This window comes from Corapipo altera, unplaced genomic scaffold (genome assembly GCF_003945725.1).
Source record: "Corapipo altera isolate COAL_440 unplaced genomic scaffold, ASM394572v1 112, whole genome shotgun sequence".
NCBI lineage: Eukaryota > Metazoa > Chordata > Aves > Passeriformes > Pipridae > Corapipo > Corapipo altera.
In genome coordinates, this window is record NW_020884899.1 from 4,710,867 (window position 1) to 4,727,814 (window position 16,948).

The window sequence follows — 16,948 nt, forward strand, 5'->3', positions numbered from 1 at the left end:
AGCTGTGCCATGGTGGCACAGAAAGCAACCATGCAGGAATGAGAGCTTTGGTATCCCATGGGGCTGGGGCTCCACCTCTGCCTCCCCCAAACCACTCTGGACCCACCAGGATGGAGAGAAAGAGCTGGGACAGGTCTCTTGTAGGTCATGGCCATGGACTTAAAGACCTCTGGAGTAAAGACAGAGGTTATAGGGGAAACAATAGGAGAAGCAAACCTGTTGAATGTAGCTTTGCTCAGAAGTCAGAGAGGTCTGTCCACCTCTGTCTCTGGGGACTCCTTTGGGGTGACCCTGCTCTCTCTCTACCAGCAGACAAACAGTGGGGCATGCCAAGCAACTGGGCTTTGAAAACCCAGGGACTGGGCTCTATCTTGCTGGGGGCCTCGTGCCCAGCCTGGTCCCACGAAGAGGGAGATGGGAATGAATGAGGCCAAAATCTGATGCACTTCTGCAGCCCCATCTTCATCAACCTCCCACACCTGAGATCATGCAGGGAACAAAAGTCACTGCTGCTGGTTCACCTCTGCTGCTGTTTCTCTGCTCTGTCCCATCTCCTCGGGCAACGCTACACCAAGTCTGGGCCTCTTCACCAGGGTCAGCAGCAAGTTGGCCAAAGCCACCAATGATCTCTCCATCCCTCATTCCCCAGCTCCTAACCCGCAATGGAGATAGGTGGCTGCCATCCCCAGGCAGCAGCAGTCACTCCGACCCCATGGAAGCCAGAGGGGCCCGGCTGGGCTGGACTTGGGGGACAGAAATGCAGCCGCCCGCATTTATTTTGCCTAACAACAGTGATCCCTCTGTATATTTTCATTCTGTTTTCCTAGGCTCAGCTGCCTCCTCAATGAAATGTTTCCAAAGCAGCCTGGCTTGGCAGCATGCCAGCCCCGGCTGCCAGATGAATGGGCGGAGGAGGAGGGACCCATTCCTCTTCTTGACACAGCATCGCTGCACAAGAGGCCTCTGTTGACATTAGGACTGGCTGTTCCCCCTCTCCCAAGAGGATCTGCCTGGCCCTCAGTAGGAGCAGCATACAGGGCCAAGGCTTCATGTGATGTGAAACTGGCATCTCTCCTCCTCCACAGTGGTGGCACAGCCACAGGTACCAGGGCACCACAGTGCACCCTCCTCCAGGGTAGTGGCAGAGGCACAGACACCAGGGTGCCAAGCAGCACCACGACCTGAAGTCAGCCCTAGTTTCTGGCCCTGGACCCCCCCCAGCTGAGGCAGCGCCCCTGAAAGGTGAGGATTCCTTGGGGCTCTATGACTGCTAATACCATCACTCTCCAAGACACTGGTGATGTAGAGAGCCTGTTACCTCCCCCAAAACACCTCTCCTCCACCCCACCAGGATCAAAGCTCTCCCACAACATTGCAGGACTGCAGACACTGACACAGAATTTGCAGAGCTCCAGGTCTCTGGCGTCTTTCAGGGGTGAGTAATGTCACAGGGGTCCCAAGTAAGCCCAAACCCTTCAGGCCTTTGGACAATACTATATGGAGTAGCATCATCTTCACCCTAAACCCTTGCCATTAAACAGTCATGCAGGACTTCACCCAAACAGTGTCACAGCTCTTTTCCATACCTCAATTTCTCTACCCAAAGCAAAATGCCAAGCCAGGCCTTCAGGGCTGGAAATTCGCCTGCTGGGAAGTAACCAAATGGTAGCAGTTGCACTGGACTACACACCCAGCACCAGATGGGATCCCTCAGCAAGGGAATGCAAATCCTTGTATGCCCCACTCATCACCCTTCACCTCTTTGCCAGGGACACCTTTAGGAGCCAAGCAAGGAAAGGATGGGGAATTTAACACAGGTGAAGTGCTGATGAAACATCAGAAGGCAAAAGAAAGAGATAAAGCCATCAGCATCCTGCCAGTCTGCACCTCTTCCCCCTGACTGGCTTCTCTGGCATCTCCTGCTGGTGGCCAGCACCCAGCTGAGGCAAAGCAAGGACCAGAGGCTGGACAGCGCAGCATCCAGCAGCACACCACAGGGACACAGCCTAATCCTACCAGCCTTGGTGGGGAGAGGGCTCTGCCTGGATCTGGTGGAAAAGAGGCCAACCACGCATTGATAAGATGAATTAGTTGTCTCAGCAGCACCGGCAAAATGAGCGAGAGGAGCGGAGCCCGTGAGGCCCGGCCTGCTTTGTTTCAATTACAGCAGCTGCCAGAAGAAAAAGATAACCTCAATATTGATGGCAGGAGCAGCAGACAGAGGTGCCCTTGCAGGCTACTGGAAGCAGGTAGAGGAGGAAGGGGGAGGAGAGATGGAGGAGGGAGAGCAGAGTCTCAGTCAGTAGTCCATGGGAGAGCTTGGGTGGCTCCCCCAGGCTGATGAGAAAGACCCTTCTGTTCTCATTGGCCTCATCCCCATGAAGAACAGCTTCTCTTCACCCTGGTTCTTGTCCCAGTCACTGGGCAGAGCATTCTCCTCCAGAGGCAGGTTGGAGGGGTGCAGAAATCCAGCTCAGAGCATCAGTAGTAGGACACACACCACACATGGCACCTCATAATGCTCAGGAGAAAAACATCTCTTTGCTCCCCACTCAGGCTGTGGGGCCTGGAAAGGAGGTGGGCAGCTCAGGGAAGGTGTTGAGTAGGGCTGTGTGGGATGATGGATGGAGCTGGAGTAAAGGGCAGATCCAGGCCTGGGGGTGGCCCACGGTGCAGGCAGGTGTGACTGCCTGTCAGGGACACAGCACCCAACTTCCTGAGGGCTGGGGAGCCCCACGGTGTGCTCACAGTGGGGACCAGTCTGGGCACTGGGGACAAGATGCCCACGATGACTTTGGACTGCATGTGGGAACAAACAGCAGCTTGGGGCAGGCACCCCAACACCACACCTACAAGGCAGAGATGGAGGTGCCAAGCCAAACGTCCTCCTGGCAGCACAGCACTAATGCCCTGCGCTCCCATCCTGGTAGGAGGAAACCAGAAGGTTTGAAGAGGTGGAGTCTCTTCGGTCTTCAACCCCTTTACCTCCAATCAACCCCTGCCCAGGGGATGTAAATCACCACTGGCTGCTGCATCACGGGGTCTCCATTCAGCCCTGTGTCCCTCCCTGTGCCCAGAGCACAGACCAGCACTGAGCAAGACCCCCACCCTCCCTGGGCCCACCAGAGGCCAGACTGAACAGTGGTCACTTCACAGAGGTTTTATTTGTACTTTGGGTATCCACATCACCCTCCCACCTCGCTTCCCCCCAGGAGAGACCCCAGGATCCTCACCTCATCCTCCCAGGGCTGTGGGCCCTTCCATACAGCCCCTGGGTCTCCAAGAGGGGACAAGGCCACCATCTTGCGGCCACCCACCACCACTGCACATACCCGTGTGCACGGTCTGAGGGGTCCCCAGGATGTGACAGCTATGGGGGCACGGGGTTTGGACCACGGGGAGCTGCGACATCCCACCACTTCTCGTGCACCCCTGGGACCATGTCCTGCAGGGCACACGCTGTCCCTCCCCTCGCTCCCTGGCCAGGACACCCAGGGGTGCCCCAGAAGTGTTGGGATGGGCAGAGGGTGCTGGCAGTGCTGCTTCCATCCCAGCTCTGGCCCCTCCATCCCTGCCCTGCTGCTCCATGCAGTGTCAGCCAGCAGTGACCAGGGACCTCCTGGTTTGCACAGCGGGCTTCATTGAGCATGGAAAGGCAGACAGCAGCAGAGAAAGGCTCAGAACTGAGCCCTGGGGTGGAAAATGCAGCACTGAGCAGGGTCTGAGGGAGATTTCCATCCCTACCCCAGTGTGGGAGTGTGACCCACATGAGGGATGCTGGAGGGAGTTGTACCAGTGCTGCTGGTGACCAGCAGCCCAAAGCAAGTCCTTCCATGCCTCTGTGAAGTGAGTTGGGGTGTTCTGCACACTACCGGGTTCTGCAAGGCTGCCCAGCCTGGCTTAGTGCTCATTCCCCTCCTTCTGCTTCTTCCCCTGGTGATGGAGATGATCATGGTCTCCATGGTGGTGGTGAGGATGGGCAGCAGGCTCGTGGTCCCCACTTGGGTTTGTGGCTCTCTCGTTGCTGACCTCATGGTGGCGATGAGGATGGACGGGCTTGTGCTGGTGGATGGGGGTCCCTGAGTCCTTCCCTTCGTGTTCGGGAAGTGGGCTCGGGGTTGCAGGGACCTCTGTGGTACTGTTAGCCTGAGGAAAGTAACACAAGGACTGGTGTGGAATGCAAATGCCCACAGAGCCCTGCAGAAAGCCTGGGAGCACGGCTGTGAGCTGGGAGGAAGGCAGAGCAGCATGTGTCATACAGAAAGCTGTGGGTCAGAGCAAAGGCTCTCTGGCCCAGGACACAGAGAGGACAGGAGATGCTGGAGCACACAGAGCACAAGCCTCTGTACCTGAATCCCTTGGCTCAAGCTGTCAGTGGTCCAGAGAAAAGGGACTTTGCATTTAATATTTCTGGATGGATTTTTCTCCTAGGAAGTGACTAATCGCCTGCTGAGCTCAGAGCTGTGTCCTTTTCTTTGCTCTGAGCTTGCCACTTCTGCATGCACTGCCTGCCCCTTTCTTATATGAGAAGAGTCCTAGTTAGCTTTCCCAGACCTGGGCTATGACCCCTTTAGTCCATTCTTTCTCAGTCTGAAAGCTCTGACCTATTTAAGTGCCCTTATTCCAGACCTTTCATCACCTTCCCTCTAAACCACTGCCAAGGGCAGCTGCCAACCCCAGATCCTGTCCCCAACATGGAGATAACATTGTTTCTCGTGGTGTGCAATGCCAGAGGAGAGAAGAAATCCCAGCTCCAGTGAGCATCCCTGCTCTTACCTCCTGTGTAGTGTTGGGGTAGAGGGAGCAGTTGCCGCAGAAGTCCTTGCTGTGGGTGAAGCGGATGGCCGACTCCACATAGGGGAAGTAGAGGAAGCTGAAGGGCAGCTGGATGTGGAAAGCCAGGCGTCCGCACCTGAGAGGAGAAGCCACGGCCTGGCTCGAGACGGGGTTTTGGGGTCCTCCCAGCCCAGCCATGGGGGTAGATTTTGGAAGCCCACCAAGAGCTCTGTAACTCCCAAGAAAGCCTCAGGTGAGTCAGGGGCCACTCACCGGTCATAGACAAGGAAGTCGTCCTTGTCACCCCCCAGGACCTGCCAGACGTCGGGGTCCTCCGGCTCCGGCTGGAGGACGGGGACTCCCGGCGGGGCGTGGCGCTGCAGCTCCCCCAACATGGCGCGGGACAGCGGCGCCTTCTCGTTGACGATCATGTAGCGGATGCCGACCATGCCCTGCTGGGCCAGCCGCTCCCGCAGGCCCCCGAGGCTGTGGGAAGGAGGTGCTGGGAAGGGGTGCCGGGGCAGGGGGCTGCTGAGACCCCCCCGAGATGGTGGAGCTTGGTTTGGGGTGGGGGAGCAGGGCTCACCTCTGGGCCTGCCTCAGGCAGAAGTGTCAGCTGGCCTTCAGCAAAGCCACCACGGTCACCTGTCCTGCCGCCCCCTCCATGGGGCTCGAGCCATTGATGCTCCATGCCGGTGCCTCCTGGCAGATCCGGCTGCTGTTGGCCACCTCCTCAGAGGCTGAGGCCAGCCCCAGCCAGGTGGCCAGGGCCAGCACCAGCAGCCCCATCCCAAACCCTGGGCCCTGGCAGGAGGACACGGGGTATTATTCTCCTCCCAGATCCACTGCAACCCCAAACTACCGCCCTGCACCACCTCCCTGGGCAGACAAGGACTGGTGGGCAGTGTTGGACTGCTCCCAGCACAGCACTGGGAGCCAAGAAACCCTGCTCGGGGGGGGAAGGAGAGGGAGATGAAGTGGGGGATTGGGGTGTCCAGCTCCCAACCAGCCCAGCAGCTTTGCTGCGTCTTTTGTGGGCACCCACTGCCACAGCACCCTGTTCTCCCCAGCAGTGAGACACCCCTCCACACAATAGGAGATGAAGATGCTGCTCCTCCCATGGGCCTTGTCCACCTCCCTAATACCATAAAACAAACCCAACCCCAGACAGAGGTCTGTCTTTGTCCCAGAGGGGAGCAGGGATGCAGCCCTCATCATCTCGGCTACCAGTGAGGAGTCACTGGGACAGGAATGGTTTCACCTTCAGGTCACCTTGAGAATCCTTTATGCCCCATGAAGCATTTTGGGGGTACACAGAGCCTTTAAAGCCCTTGCCTCTGAATATCTGCCTGAATTCCCTTCCTCTCACAGCCCCCTAACCATTTCCACCCCAAGATATGCCCCGTCCCTCCAGCATCCAGCAGGTTTAATGGGCAGGGGAAGGATATAGGACTGGGGGGGGATGATCTGGGGAAGGAGCAGATGGCTGCAGGGTCTGGTCAGGATGGATGTGCTCCCAATCCCCAGCCCTCTCCCCCGCGAGAACGAGTCCTCAATACCGCACTTCTCCTCGCCGCCGTCCTCCCTCACTTCCAGTCCCAGCAGCTTTCAGCAACTTCCAGCTGGCCTTGGTCTCCCTTTTATCTCCTGTCCACTCTCCCCGCCCAGGAGGGAGGAGAAGAGCCTGGCTGGAACAGGGACTGCTCCCTGGCCACCACCGCCTGCCTCGAGGGGATGGCAACAAGGCAGGCACTGTCCCCTTCGGTGCCATGTGGCTTCGGGGTCCTGCTGCCACAGCCCAGCCCGTGCCACGCTGGGGCAAAGCGGTGCCTGGTGCCGGGCTGGCACAGAGTGTGACAGGCAGTGCTGAAGGGAAAACACAGGCACAGCCACTCGAAATCACCCCATAGGCACAGGAGGGCCAGGGGCACTGCCAAGGGCACTGCTTGCACCAAAGGGCTGCAGGACTGTGGGGTAACATCGAACAGTACCATCCGTGCACAAGGTCCGAGGGGAGCCACCCTGCCACCCTGCCTCTGCCACCCTGCAGCCAAAGAGATGGGCCTCACACCCCGGGGTGCTGCAGCTCCCTGCTCTGCACAGTGTCACCCTGAAGGCCGTGCTGTTCTGTTGTGTGGCCCCACAGCCATTCCCCGGTGTCCGATCCCATGCCTCCTGTCCGGCCCCACACCAGTGGGGCTGTGGTCGTGTGAGGAGCCGGTGCTCCCTTGGGAAATCACAGCAACACTGGATTCCACCCCCCAACCAAACAAGAGGAGCTCACCACTCTGGCAGCACACGGACATCTCTGCAAATATTTGAGCAGTTTATTGTACCTGGGCTCTGTACAAAAACATGATAAGGCAGGGAAGGGCAGCAGCCACAGTCAGAGTGGGGGCAGAACATGATCCCAGACACATAAAGAGTGGGGATTCGTTTGAAAACAGCCACGAGTAGCAGGGAGAGAGAAGATCTCTGCTAGGGGGGTGGAGGGGCTCAGGGGTGTCTGCAAGGTCATGGAGCCATGGGTTAGGATCGGGGAGTAGGCGGAGCTGCGTGGGGTCAGCCTGGAGCAGCCCCATCTCATGCCTGACTCCGGGCCTTCTGCAGAGCTCTGACCCCCACCCACCTACCTGCTGCTTCCCTAAGCCCCACTGGGCATCCCGGTCACCGTGAAGCGCCCAGCACTGGGGCAGTACGTATTCGGGTTGGATTCGGGCTGGCACGGAATGACCCAACACAGACACGAGCTGTATCCCAGGGACCCCCAAGCACCACTTGGCAGCCGGTTCCCTCCTCCCTTGGCTCACCCCGAGCCGCGGTGCCCGCGCTCGTAAAACTGGGCATCTTTTCGCCCTAGAAGCACCGCCCGCCCCGCACGGGTCGATAGGAGCTGCGGCACCCGCAGCCTGCGGCGTTCACCGTGGCCAGGGGTTCCCTGCCCAGGACGGGAGCCGCCGATTCCCCCCGCCGGGACAACCCCCCAGAGCTCCCGCAGTGGCACCGCCACCCCCGCGGCTGTGCCCGTCCCGCCGTGCCCGGGGCATGCCGGGGAGGAGCGATCGAACCGCCCCCGGGGCCGGCCCTGCCCGGCATCCCCTTCGCCCGCAGCCTTGACCCCGGTGAGCCGCGGACCGGGGGCGAGTGGGGCCTCCGCGGGCACGGGGGAGGGACGGCCCGGGCGGCCGGGAGCGGGGGCGGCGGGAGCGGAGCGGGAATGGTGCTGATCCCGCAGGGCGCAGCGGGAAGGAGGGCTGGACGGAAGGAGCGCCGTCCCCTGCCCATGTGCTCGGCGGGGCCCCGGCACGGTCCCGCCTCCCTGCGCGGACGGGGAGCCCGGCGGGTCTCGGGGGCACTGCGGGGCCCCTGCTCAGCCCTGTGCGCTTGGAGCAGGGGGAGCTCGGTGTGCACAGCCCCTTCCAGAGGCGGGTGGGAGGGAATATTTCATCAGGTGTGTGTGTGGCCTCCCAGCCCCCTGCACTCCTGTGCGTTCTGGCCGGGGTGACTGGTGCGTGCCATGGGGTCAGGGAGCGTCAGTGGGATGCTCTGGAGAGGGTATGCCGATTGATTTTTTGGACGGATCTTTTTGCCTCCTTCAGCGTCGCAGGCATGTGGCTGGGTGGGGAGGGAGGCCACTTCTCCTGAAGTGTCCCTCCTCTGCCTCAATAGGGCAAGGTCATTGTCCCCAGCCTGCTGCAGGAAGCATGGTAGCTCCACACTGTCCTTGTTGGGGAGACAAAGGGCACATCAGCCTGTAACCCCCACATTCGTGGGACAACTTTGGCAAGCACTGGGGCAGCACGGAAGCCTTTTAGCTGTAACTAGTGTGTTGCTCCATGTTTACCAGTCCAACCTCCATGTTCCTGGTACAGGACATTCTCCCCCACAACCCTTGTCCCCATAATCTTGCTTACACATACAGCACGCCTCCCACACTGGGATTCCCTGCTGACCTCCCTGTGGCACTCCCAAGGGACACGTGGTTCCAGAGGGGGCCCACTGGGCTGCAGCCAGGGCTCAGGGGTTTTCTCCTCAGGCACCTCAGGCACAGGGCAGGGCAGCAGAGTGAAGGGGTGGGATGTCTCAGCATCCTTGGGCAGATCTTTGCAGCTGCTGCAGAAGGTGGGTGCCCTCGCACAGTGCAAATTGGCTTGTGAGACCACTTATTTAAATACACACATTTAAAGGGTGCAAGTTTACACACGTGTGCATCTGTGCACGCAGATGCACGTGGGCTCTGTGCAAGGTGGGGGAACGGCTTCTTCCCATGGCCAGCAAGCCCCCCCTGACCCCCTGCATCCTCCCCGCAGCCTGCCCAGCCATGGCAGCCTCGCTGAGCCGCCCCTGCTTCATCTCCCTCCACCTGCCCTACAGGCAGGGCTGGGCCCAGCACCTGGCCAACACCTTTCGCTTCCAGCCCGTGGCCGTGCGGGAGACGCCGCGGGTCCGGCAGCTGGCCCTGCGACGGGGATCCGCCGTCTTCCTCGTCAACGAGCGCCTGGCACCAGGGCCTGCCAGCACCTCCTCCCGGGAGTTCCTCTACGACACAGACCCACGGCCCGCCTTGGGCACAGCCTCCAATGTCTGCTTTGAGGTGGACGACGTGCTGGGGCTCTGCAAGCGGCTGCAGAGCCAGGGATGCTCCTTGCTGGTGCCCCCCACTGAGCTGAGGGATGACGGCGGTTCTGTCACCTACGGGGTGGTGAGCTCCGTTGTGGGCAACATCAGCCATACCCTTTTGGACCGATCTCGCTACCGGGGACTCTTCCTGCCTGGCTTCCAGCCCATCCAAGGAGCCCCCTCAGCCACAGGGGACGGGATTGAGATCACCCACTTTGACCACATCACATATGTCTGCCCCCGGGGCGGCGCCCGGGCAGCTCTGGACTGGTACCAGCGCTGCTTTGGCTTCCACCGCTTCCTGCTGAACCCGCAGGAGAGCCCGGCCGAGGGATACGTGCTGGGGGGGCAGGGGGTGGGCATGCTGCTCCTCGCGCTGCAGAGTGCCCAGGGCACCCGAGCACACGGCTGCAAGCTGGTCTTCGCCGAGTCCCTCTCACAGAATGGCACCAACCAAGTCGACACATTCCTGGAGCAGCACGGCGGGGCCGGGATCCAGCACGTCGGCCTCTGCACCACCGACATCATCACCACGACCAGGGCGTTGCAGCAGCAGGGTGTGCGGTTCTTCACACCCCCCGCCACATATTACAGCCAGGGGGGCAAAGCGGAGGAGATCCGGGGGGCCGGGCAGGACCCCCACATGCTGGCAGAGCTTGGCATCCTCCTGGACACCACAGTGCCTGGGGACAAGGGCCGGCTGGGCACTGATGCCACAGAGAGCCCTTCTCAGGAGTATTTGATGCAGATCTTCACCCACCCCATCTTCTCCGAGGAGACCTTCTTCCTGGAGCTCATTGACCGTCGGGGAGCACCGGGCTTTGGGGAAGGCAATATACGGGCACTGTGGAAAGCTGTGCAGGTCTATATGGACCAGCAGCAGTAGTGGCAACACTGCAGTCCTCCACCCTCAGCTCCCCATCCTCTCCACTCCAACCCTGGGGGCACTGCACCTCTGTAGAGATCCCAGTGGGTGCTGGTGGCATGGCCCAGGTGGGCAGGGACCAAGGGAGCACTCCAGGTCAACCCAGAGCCAAGTCAGCGTGGGAGCAAGACCCTCAGGGCCAAGTCCAGCAGGGGTCTGAGCATCCCCCAGGATGGAGGGTGATTTTTCTCCCTCCCTGGGTTCCCAGTGATTTATCAATCTCACACAAAGAACTTTCTGCCTCAGTTCATCTTAATTTATTGAGACTTGAGCCTGCAGCAGGGCCAAGAGAGCAGTGCTGGCACAGCAACCACCCCCAGCTGTAGAGGAATGAAGGGCTGCCAGAGGGGAGTGGATAAGCCTGGGGCCTTGGGCAGACTGGTCACCAATGGTTACCACCCAGAGCACGGCCAGCCCCTGTGTGGGGCGAGTGGTGGCCTCTTGCTCCTCTCAATTAAAGAATTAACTTGCAAGTACTGCTTTGAGTTCTTAATCCTCCCATTTACAATGTGCTGAGTGCCAGGCGAGGATGAGAGGGCCATTTCTGTCCCTCAAGGCAGGCTGTCCCCACCCCTGCAGTCCCTAAATTGAGGTCATTGCCCCTTGCACCCCAGCAGGACTGTCCCCAGTCCCTGCCAGCCCCCAGGTGTGTGCCTTTGCAAGGGTGCATCACAGTCAGGGAAAACCTCAGCAGGAACAGTGAGGAACAGCCAGAAAAAAAAAAAGGATAAAACCCTACAAAAAGCCCTGGGGACAGTTGTTTGGCCTATGTAGGAACAGCTTATGGGTAGGAGCAGCACAGCCCTCAGACTGATGCCTGCCCTCACAGGAGGAATGCTCTGGGTGCCCTGTTTGAGTCACCAGCAGTTAATGCTCAGCCAAGGGGTTCTTTAACAAAGAAATCCCTGCTGTCTCCAACCCAAATGTAGGGATCCTGCTGGCTGTCTTCACATTCCACCACAGGCTGCCCAACACCCCCAGCTCAGCACAGTGCAACAGAAACAGAAAGTCACGTAGAAAACCCCACACACTTAGGATTTATTATTAGAAAGCCTGTGGTTCAGGTTCAGTAAAAACAAGTGTATAAAAAGGACTGTTGGAGGCGGGGAAGGGTATGGCAGCATCCCCAGTCACTGGCTGGTGGGTGAGGTGCAGGCAGGGGACAGGGCTGTGGGAGCAGTGTGGCCACAGCCTTCCCGCTGCCAAAGAGGAACCCCTGCTGCTGTGAGTCCATGGTGCCAGGGGCTGAATAACCCCAGGAGGGCTCCACCCAAGGGGGGAGGGCAGGCCTGGCCCCAGGACACATCCAGGACCGCAGTGGCCACATCCAGGCACAATTCCCACAGGGGAGCCAGTGGAAAGGATGAGTGGGAGATCGGTACAGTGCCATGTACTGGGCTTGCAGCAGCACAGGGACACACCGTCCCCTGCCACGGGCAGGACTCCCCACAGGGTGGGTCTCTGGGGGTCTCACACGTGGAAGGTGCTGTCACGGGGCAGTCGGTGCCCGGAGGAAGGCGTGGAGGGAGAGCTGTGTCCTAGGGCAGGTGCTGCCTGCTCCCTGTGATTTTGCCCCTCGCTTCCGCTTGGAGCCCTACAGGAGACAAGCAGTAGAACTAAATCAAACCCCAAGGGCCCCCACAGCCTCCAGGGATCCCCTCTGGAGAAAGGGGCCCCTGGTACTGGGGATATCCTGGGGCAGTGCCAGCTGGGCAAGTCCCCCTGCCACAGGATGCTCCTTGGACTGATCCCAAACCCCATGGGGGCTTCGGCATGGCACACCAGAGGCTGTCCCACAGCAACAGGGAGCAGTTCCTGGGGCTCCAGGCACCCTGGAGCGCTGCTCACCTTGCCAGGGCTGGTCTCCTTCCTGTGCTGCTTCTCATGCGCTTTCAGCACCTGAAGGGAGCACAAGAGAGCCCAGAGCTGAACAGCAGCTGGGTCTTGGAGCTGAGACAGCCTGCAGAGGCTGAGGGGATGGCAGAGGCTCTCCCAGAAAGACTGAGGGAAGGGAGGAGAGGCCCAGGTGCCCCCCAGTACCTTCTTCATGGCCGTGGACACAGCCGAGGCATGGAACTCCTCCTGTGTCACCCAGCGGGATGGGGAGGCAGGGTCCAGGGTCACATCCCCATCCAGGGGCAGGGAATAGACCACATACGTCTGGTGGATGTGGGAGAAGATGTGGATGACCTATGAGGGGACGGGAAGACACATGAAACAGGCAGCTGGCCTGCAGTGAGGGGTGCACAGCTCAGCTGCCCCACAAGTGCACCGAGTCTGCCAGGGCTCTGAGGAGTGGGGCAGAGCTTGGGAAGGGTGACAGTGGGGAAGGGGGACCCTTTTCCCCTGTGCTGCATCCCTGTGGCTGAGCACAGGGGGCTCACACTGTATCCCTCTGGCTCCAGGCTCACCTCTCCAATGAACTGCAGGCCTTTGGCTGCCACGGGCTGCCCCATCCAGGCCTGGAGGTGATCAGCCAGCACCTCCCTCTCCTTCTCCTCCTGCAGATCTTGAGCCAGTGGGAGACTTGGGAACTCCCAGAGTCCAGCCAGGAGACCTGGGGAAGAGGCATGACAGAAATGTGAGACAGCAAGGGGCACATCTGGAGACACGGAGCCTCCTCATAGCCCCAAGGGCCTCCTTTCCCCACCCCAGCAGGAACTGCATCTCCAGTGCCTCTCCCAGGCTGCTCTGTCCCTCACACAAGTGGGAAGGGGCTGCGTGGTGCCTCCATCCCCCTCCTGCCCAGCCCCATCACCTGAGCTGGGTCTCTGCACGATGAGGTACTTGGGGCCCTCACGGCAGCCCCTCCGCTCCAACACACACGTGGCCGTTCGCATCGCCCGCGGCTGCTTCTTTGCTGCTTTCCGAGGAAAGTTGGTCACCCCCAGGCTGCTGTCCCACGGCTCCGTGGCTGGGGGGCACAGGGGACAGTCCCCAACACCTGCAAACACAGGTAACAGTTGCTGCAGGTCCAAGACCTGAAGCTACAACAGGTCAACCCTGCGCTCACCACAGTCCTCAACATCGGGCACTGGGGCGGGTTTTCCAAACAGCTTCTGCGAGGCAAAGGCCAGCTCCTTCTCCACCTACAAGGAGGGACAGGAGTGGGGACAGGCTCATCCACCAGCCCACCCTGTCCCCACACATGGCAACCCCTCAGGGCCACATTTTGGGGGCATACTTACCCTGCACCGTGCTCGGCAGTGCTGCTTCACCGGGCACTCCCCGCACAGCGGGGCCTTGGGCACACACACAGTCGCCCCCAGCTCCATCAGGGCTTGGTTAAAATCCCCGGGGCGGCTCCTGTCCACCAGGGCATTGGCCATGTCCCTGGACAAATGGTAGTGAGAAGCACAGGGCTCTGCAAGGAGAGCATCCCAGGACCTTTGCCTGCCTCCTGCCTGCCACAGACAATGCTCCTATGTAGGCACAGGTAACACAGCTCCTTTCTCCACTACTCCCAGCAGCACCACCTTCCCAACAGCTCCTGTACCCCACGCCTCTCTCCCTACACAGGCTCAGCTCCCCATGGCTCCTGAGTAGTCCTGTGCTTGGCCATGATCACCACAGCTCCAAACAGAGACAGAGCATTCCCCTTACCAGAGCTGGTCGAGGACGGCCGGGCTGCTGGAGTCGGCACCGATGCATCGCAGGCGGCACAGCACACGGATCACATTCCCATCCACAACACCAGTAGCCTGGGACCAGGAACTGGGGTTACCATGCTGGGATGTGCTCCAGGCAAGGCAGGGAGCTGGGTTGCTCCCAGGATGGAAAGGGACACACAAGAGGCCAACCCATAGGCCAAGCTTGGGCAGCGGGTGAGATGCACCCCAAAGTGAGGGAAGAGCAAGAGCCAAGCACAGCCCTGAGGAGGAGCCCCTGGTTTGTGAGACCCCAGCAGCAGGACCCTGCCAGGAGTGAGGCTGGGTGGCAGAGAGGGAAGACATGTCCAGTGATGCCCAGTTCTCACCTGGCCATACGAGATGGATGCGATGGCTCCCGCCGTGTATCGGCCCACTCCCGGCAGCAGCTTCTGCAGGGCCTCAGCCGTCCTGGGCATGTGGCCACCCAGCTCAGACACCACCTGGCAGAGAGGGAGCTGAAGTCCAGGAAGCAGCTGGGGTGGGTGCATGCAGGCAACTCGTTTTGCCCACAGGAAGATGGGATCCCACCCTCTGCAGCCTCATGCCAGCAGCTCACAGCCCCAGCAAGGCAGGGCAGGTGTGAGCCAGCACCAACCCACCATCCACAGAGGGGTTTGGAAATGCCCTCCCGCCCCAGCTCCAGAGCACCTTCCTTGCTGCCTCCTGCAGACGCTTCCCTCTCGAGTAGTAGCCAAGCCCAGCCCACAACTCGTTCACCTCCTGCTCCAAGAGACACAACACAGTGTTAATGGAGAGCCACAGGGCAGGGAGAGCACCCGATCCCAGTGGCACTCACCTCCAGGGATGCCTGTGCCAGAGCCTGCAGTGTTGGCCATTTCTGTGGTACAGAGGAAAGGGGACAAGTCAGGGACAAGCAGAGCTGTGCTCTGCAGCTGGGGATCTGCCACAGGCAGTGGACATGTTCTCCAAAAGGGGCAGCCTGTGGGCACAGGACTCTGTGAGGAACAGTCACCTGCATCCAGCGGTTGTAGTAGTCGATCACTGTAGCCACCTGTGTCTGCTGGAGCATGATCTCGGACACCCACACTGCAGGGAGCAGGGCAGACATCAGAGCAGAGGCCCCAGCACCACCCACACCTCGTGCCGTGGCCACGTGAGCACTGGCTACAAGCCCTGCAGAGCATCCAGCTCACGGGATCCCTTCCCACCCCTCACCTTCCCCACACGCTACCCCACACGAGCTCCCCCAGGCCCAAAGTGGGCTCTCCAACCCTGCAGTGCCTTGCAGGGTGAATCAGTGGCTCTCATGGCTGCTCCATGCAGCTTGTTCCAAGGATGGCAACTGAAGCCACCCCTCACAATGCCACACACAGAGGGGCACCCCACACATGCTGGGGCACAGTCCCCGTTCCTCACCTGCATACCCCCGTCTGTCGGCATCCGGCTCTGTCGCTGCCTGAAAGGGGAGGATCATGGTGTGAGAAACGAGGTGATACAGGACCTTGTGTGACACAAAGGGAACCTGCATGTAAAATAAAACTACTTGTGGTGTGTTTTGAATGCCACAGTGGGATTTGAAAAAAAAAAAAAAAAAAAAATACTTCCCCCAAGCGCTCACAAGTTCTGAGTTCAAGTTAACCAAGTGACAGCCAAAGCAGCTTCTTCCTGGTGAAATATCCCAGAGTCACCTTCGACATCCAAAATTCCACGAGAGGAGCTGTCCCAGACCTGAGCCCTTCCACACAGGAAGTGATTGCAGGCAGATGTAAATCCCACAGAGGGGCCAAGCAGTTCCCAGCACCATTCAGGCAGATGCTGCTGTAAAGGAGGCTGCATCCTCAGCACCCCGTCACCCCTGAGCCACTGGTTGCCAGGCTGAGCACAGAGCAGGCAGGAGCTCTAACAAAAACACCCCGAGGGCTTAAAGCAAATACAAAGCAAATGCATGGAAAACCTTTTCCATGCAGCGCTCACTGCTGCAGGGTATCACAGAGGCAGGAACAAAACAGGATTAAAAAACAAGTAATCATGCCAGAGAAAAGAACTCCTGGTTGGAGGCTGTGTTCGAGAAGTGTACCCTGCTTTACTTTTCCTACCTAGGGACTGGCTACAGACAGCCCCCCCAAGGAACTGCCACGACTAGCTGGGAGTGCTTCCATGAAGGCAGGGATGCGCCACAAAGGGAAAGACACCATGGTCACTTCACCAAAGCTCCCTTAAGGCAGAGTGCTTCCCGATGTCTCCCCTTACCAGCGCCCTCCAAGGAAGGTCCCGCTTGCATCTGTCGTACCAAGCTAGCAGGTTCTTGCGCAGGGACTCGACCTCCGCCGGGTCGCTGAAGTGATGCCGGGCGGGTGGCGGGGTGGGCGCTGGAGCCGGGGCCCCTGCCGGGAGAGCGAGATCAGGGCACGAAGGGCTGCGGGGCTCGACCGCAGCACAGGCGGGAGCTCGGCAGGGCCGCTGCCGGGTGGACGCGCACCGAGTGCGGGACCTTACGAGGACCCAGGAGGCACCAGTGGCTGCCCGGGGGGCAGCAGAGGACACCCCACGCTCCCCCCAACCCTCCCGCTGCCGGGCACCTCCTCGGGGTGACGTGCGCTTCCTGCCCCGGCCCGCGCTGCCGCCGCTCCGTCGGAGCGCCCTGGCCGCCGCCGCCGCCGCTGTCCCAGCCCGGGACCGGGTCATGGCGAGGCCGCTCCCGCCGGGGCCGCCACGTGACACCTTCCCGGGAAAACATTTCCCGCCCCCGCGCGGCCCCGCCCCCTGACCGCTCCAGCCAATCGGAGGGAGGCGCAGGGAGGGGCTCGCGCTCTCCCGCCCTCAGCGCGCGCATCGGGGCGGGGCCTCCCGGCGCGCGGCAGCCAATCAGCGAGCCGGGAGCAAAACGGGGCGGGGCCCGCCCCTCCTTCCGCCGGTCCGAGCGCCTCAATGGGGAAGGACCCCGGGGAGGTGTCCGTGCTAAACGCCCGTTTACTTAACCCAGAATTTCGGTTGAAAACGGATTTTGGGAACGGTA

General features: G+C 60.4%; 4 protein-coding genes across 9 annotated transcripts in view; 2 read left to right on the forward strand and 2 right to left on the reverse strand.

The window, feature by feature from the left end:
* Nucleotides 1-3,144: 3,144 nt before the first annotated feature.
* LOC113950005 (selenoprotein Pb-like) lies at nt 3,145-6,448 on the reverse strand. Of its 2 annotated transcripts, none has more exons than XM_027649253.1 (5): nt 6,341-6,448; nt 5,363-5,580; nt 5,050-5,262; nt 4,777-4,912; nt 3,145-4,146 (listed from the first exon to the last, which is right to left on the reverse strand). In XM_027649253.1, the coding sequence occupies exons 2-5, from the start codon at nt 5,563-5,565 to the stop codon at nt 3,901-3,903; spliced, it is 798 nt and encodes a 265-aa protein (XP_027505054.1). In that variant the 5' UTR covers nt 5,566-5,580; nt 6,341-6,448; the 3' UTR covers nt 3,145-3,900. The 2 variants fall into 2 exon arrangements, with proteins under 2 accessions (XP_027505054.1, XP_027505053.1); XM_027649252.1 differs by having other exon boundaries at nt 6,336-6,442.
* A 1,415-nt stretch (nt 6,449-7,863) lies between these two features.
* Nucleotides 7,864-10,788, forward strand: HPDL (4-hydroxyphenylpyruvate dioxygenase like). 2 transcript variants are annotated; one of them, XM_027649216.1, is made up of 2 exons: nt 7,864-7,898; nt 9,087-10,788. In XM_027649216.1, the coding sequence occupies exon 2, from the start codon at nt 9,098-9,100 to the stop codon at nt 10,280-10,282; it is 1,185 nt and encodes a 394-aa protein (XP_027505017.1). In that variant the 5' UTR covers nt 7,864-7,898; nt 9,087-9,097; the 3' UTR covers nt 10,283-10,788. The 2 variants fall into 2 exon arrangements, with proteins under 2 accessions (XP_027505017.1, XP_027505018.1); XM_027649217.1 differs by lacking the exon at nt 7,864-7,898 and adding an exon at nt 8,291-8,331.
* Nucleotides 10,789-11,347: 559 nt separating this feature from the next.
* On the reverse strand, nt 11,348-16,423 carry MUTYH (mutY DNA glycosylase). Of its 4 annotated transcripts, none has more exons than XM_027649214.1 (15): nt 16,412-16,423; nt 16,183-16,316; nt 15,349-15,388; nt 14,945-15,018; nt 14,768-14,809; nt 14,620-14,691; nt 14,298-14,411; nt 13,925-14,022; nt 13,510-13,654; nt 13,329-13,410; nt 13,080-13,265; nt 12,733-12,878; nt 12,362-12,511; nt 12,170-12,220; nt 11,348-11,915 (listed from the first exon to the last, which is right to left on the reverse strand). In XM_027649214.1, the coding sequence occupies exons 4-15, from the start codon at nt 14,999-15,001 to the stop codon at nt 11,811-11,813; spliced, it is 1,248 nt and encodes a 415-aa protein (XP_027505015.1). In that variant the 5' UTR covers nt 15,002-15,018; nt 15,349-15,388; nt 16,183-16,316; nt 16,412-16,423; the 3' UTR covers nt 11,348-11,810. The 4 variants fall into 4 exon arrangements, with proteins under 4 accessions (XP_027505015.1, XP_027505016.1, XP_027505013.1 ...); XM_027649215.1 differs by having other exon boundaries at nt 15,349-15,454; XM_027649212.1 differs by lacking the exon at nt 16,412-16,423 and having other exon boundaries at nt 13,338-13,410; nt 15,349-15,454; nt 16,183-16,204.
* Nucleotides 16,424-16,860: 437 nt separating this feature from the next.
* TOE1 (target of EGR1, exonuclease) overlaps nt 16,861-16,948 on the forward strand; it is a 4,967-nt gene continuing 4,879 nt past the window's right edge. Inside the window, exon 1 of the mRNA XM_027648861.1 lies at nt 16,861-16,945. Within this exon, the coding sequence (XP_027504662.1) occupies nt 16,861-16,945 (85 nt within the window). The remainder of the gene's footprint in view (nt 16,946-16,948) is intronic.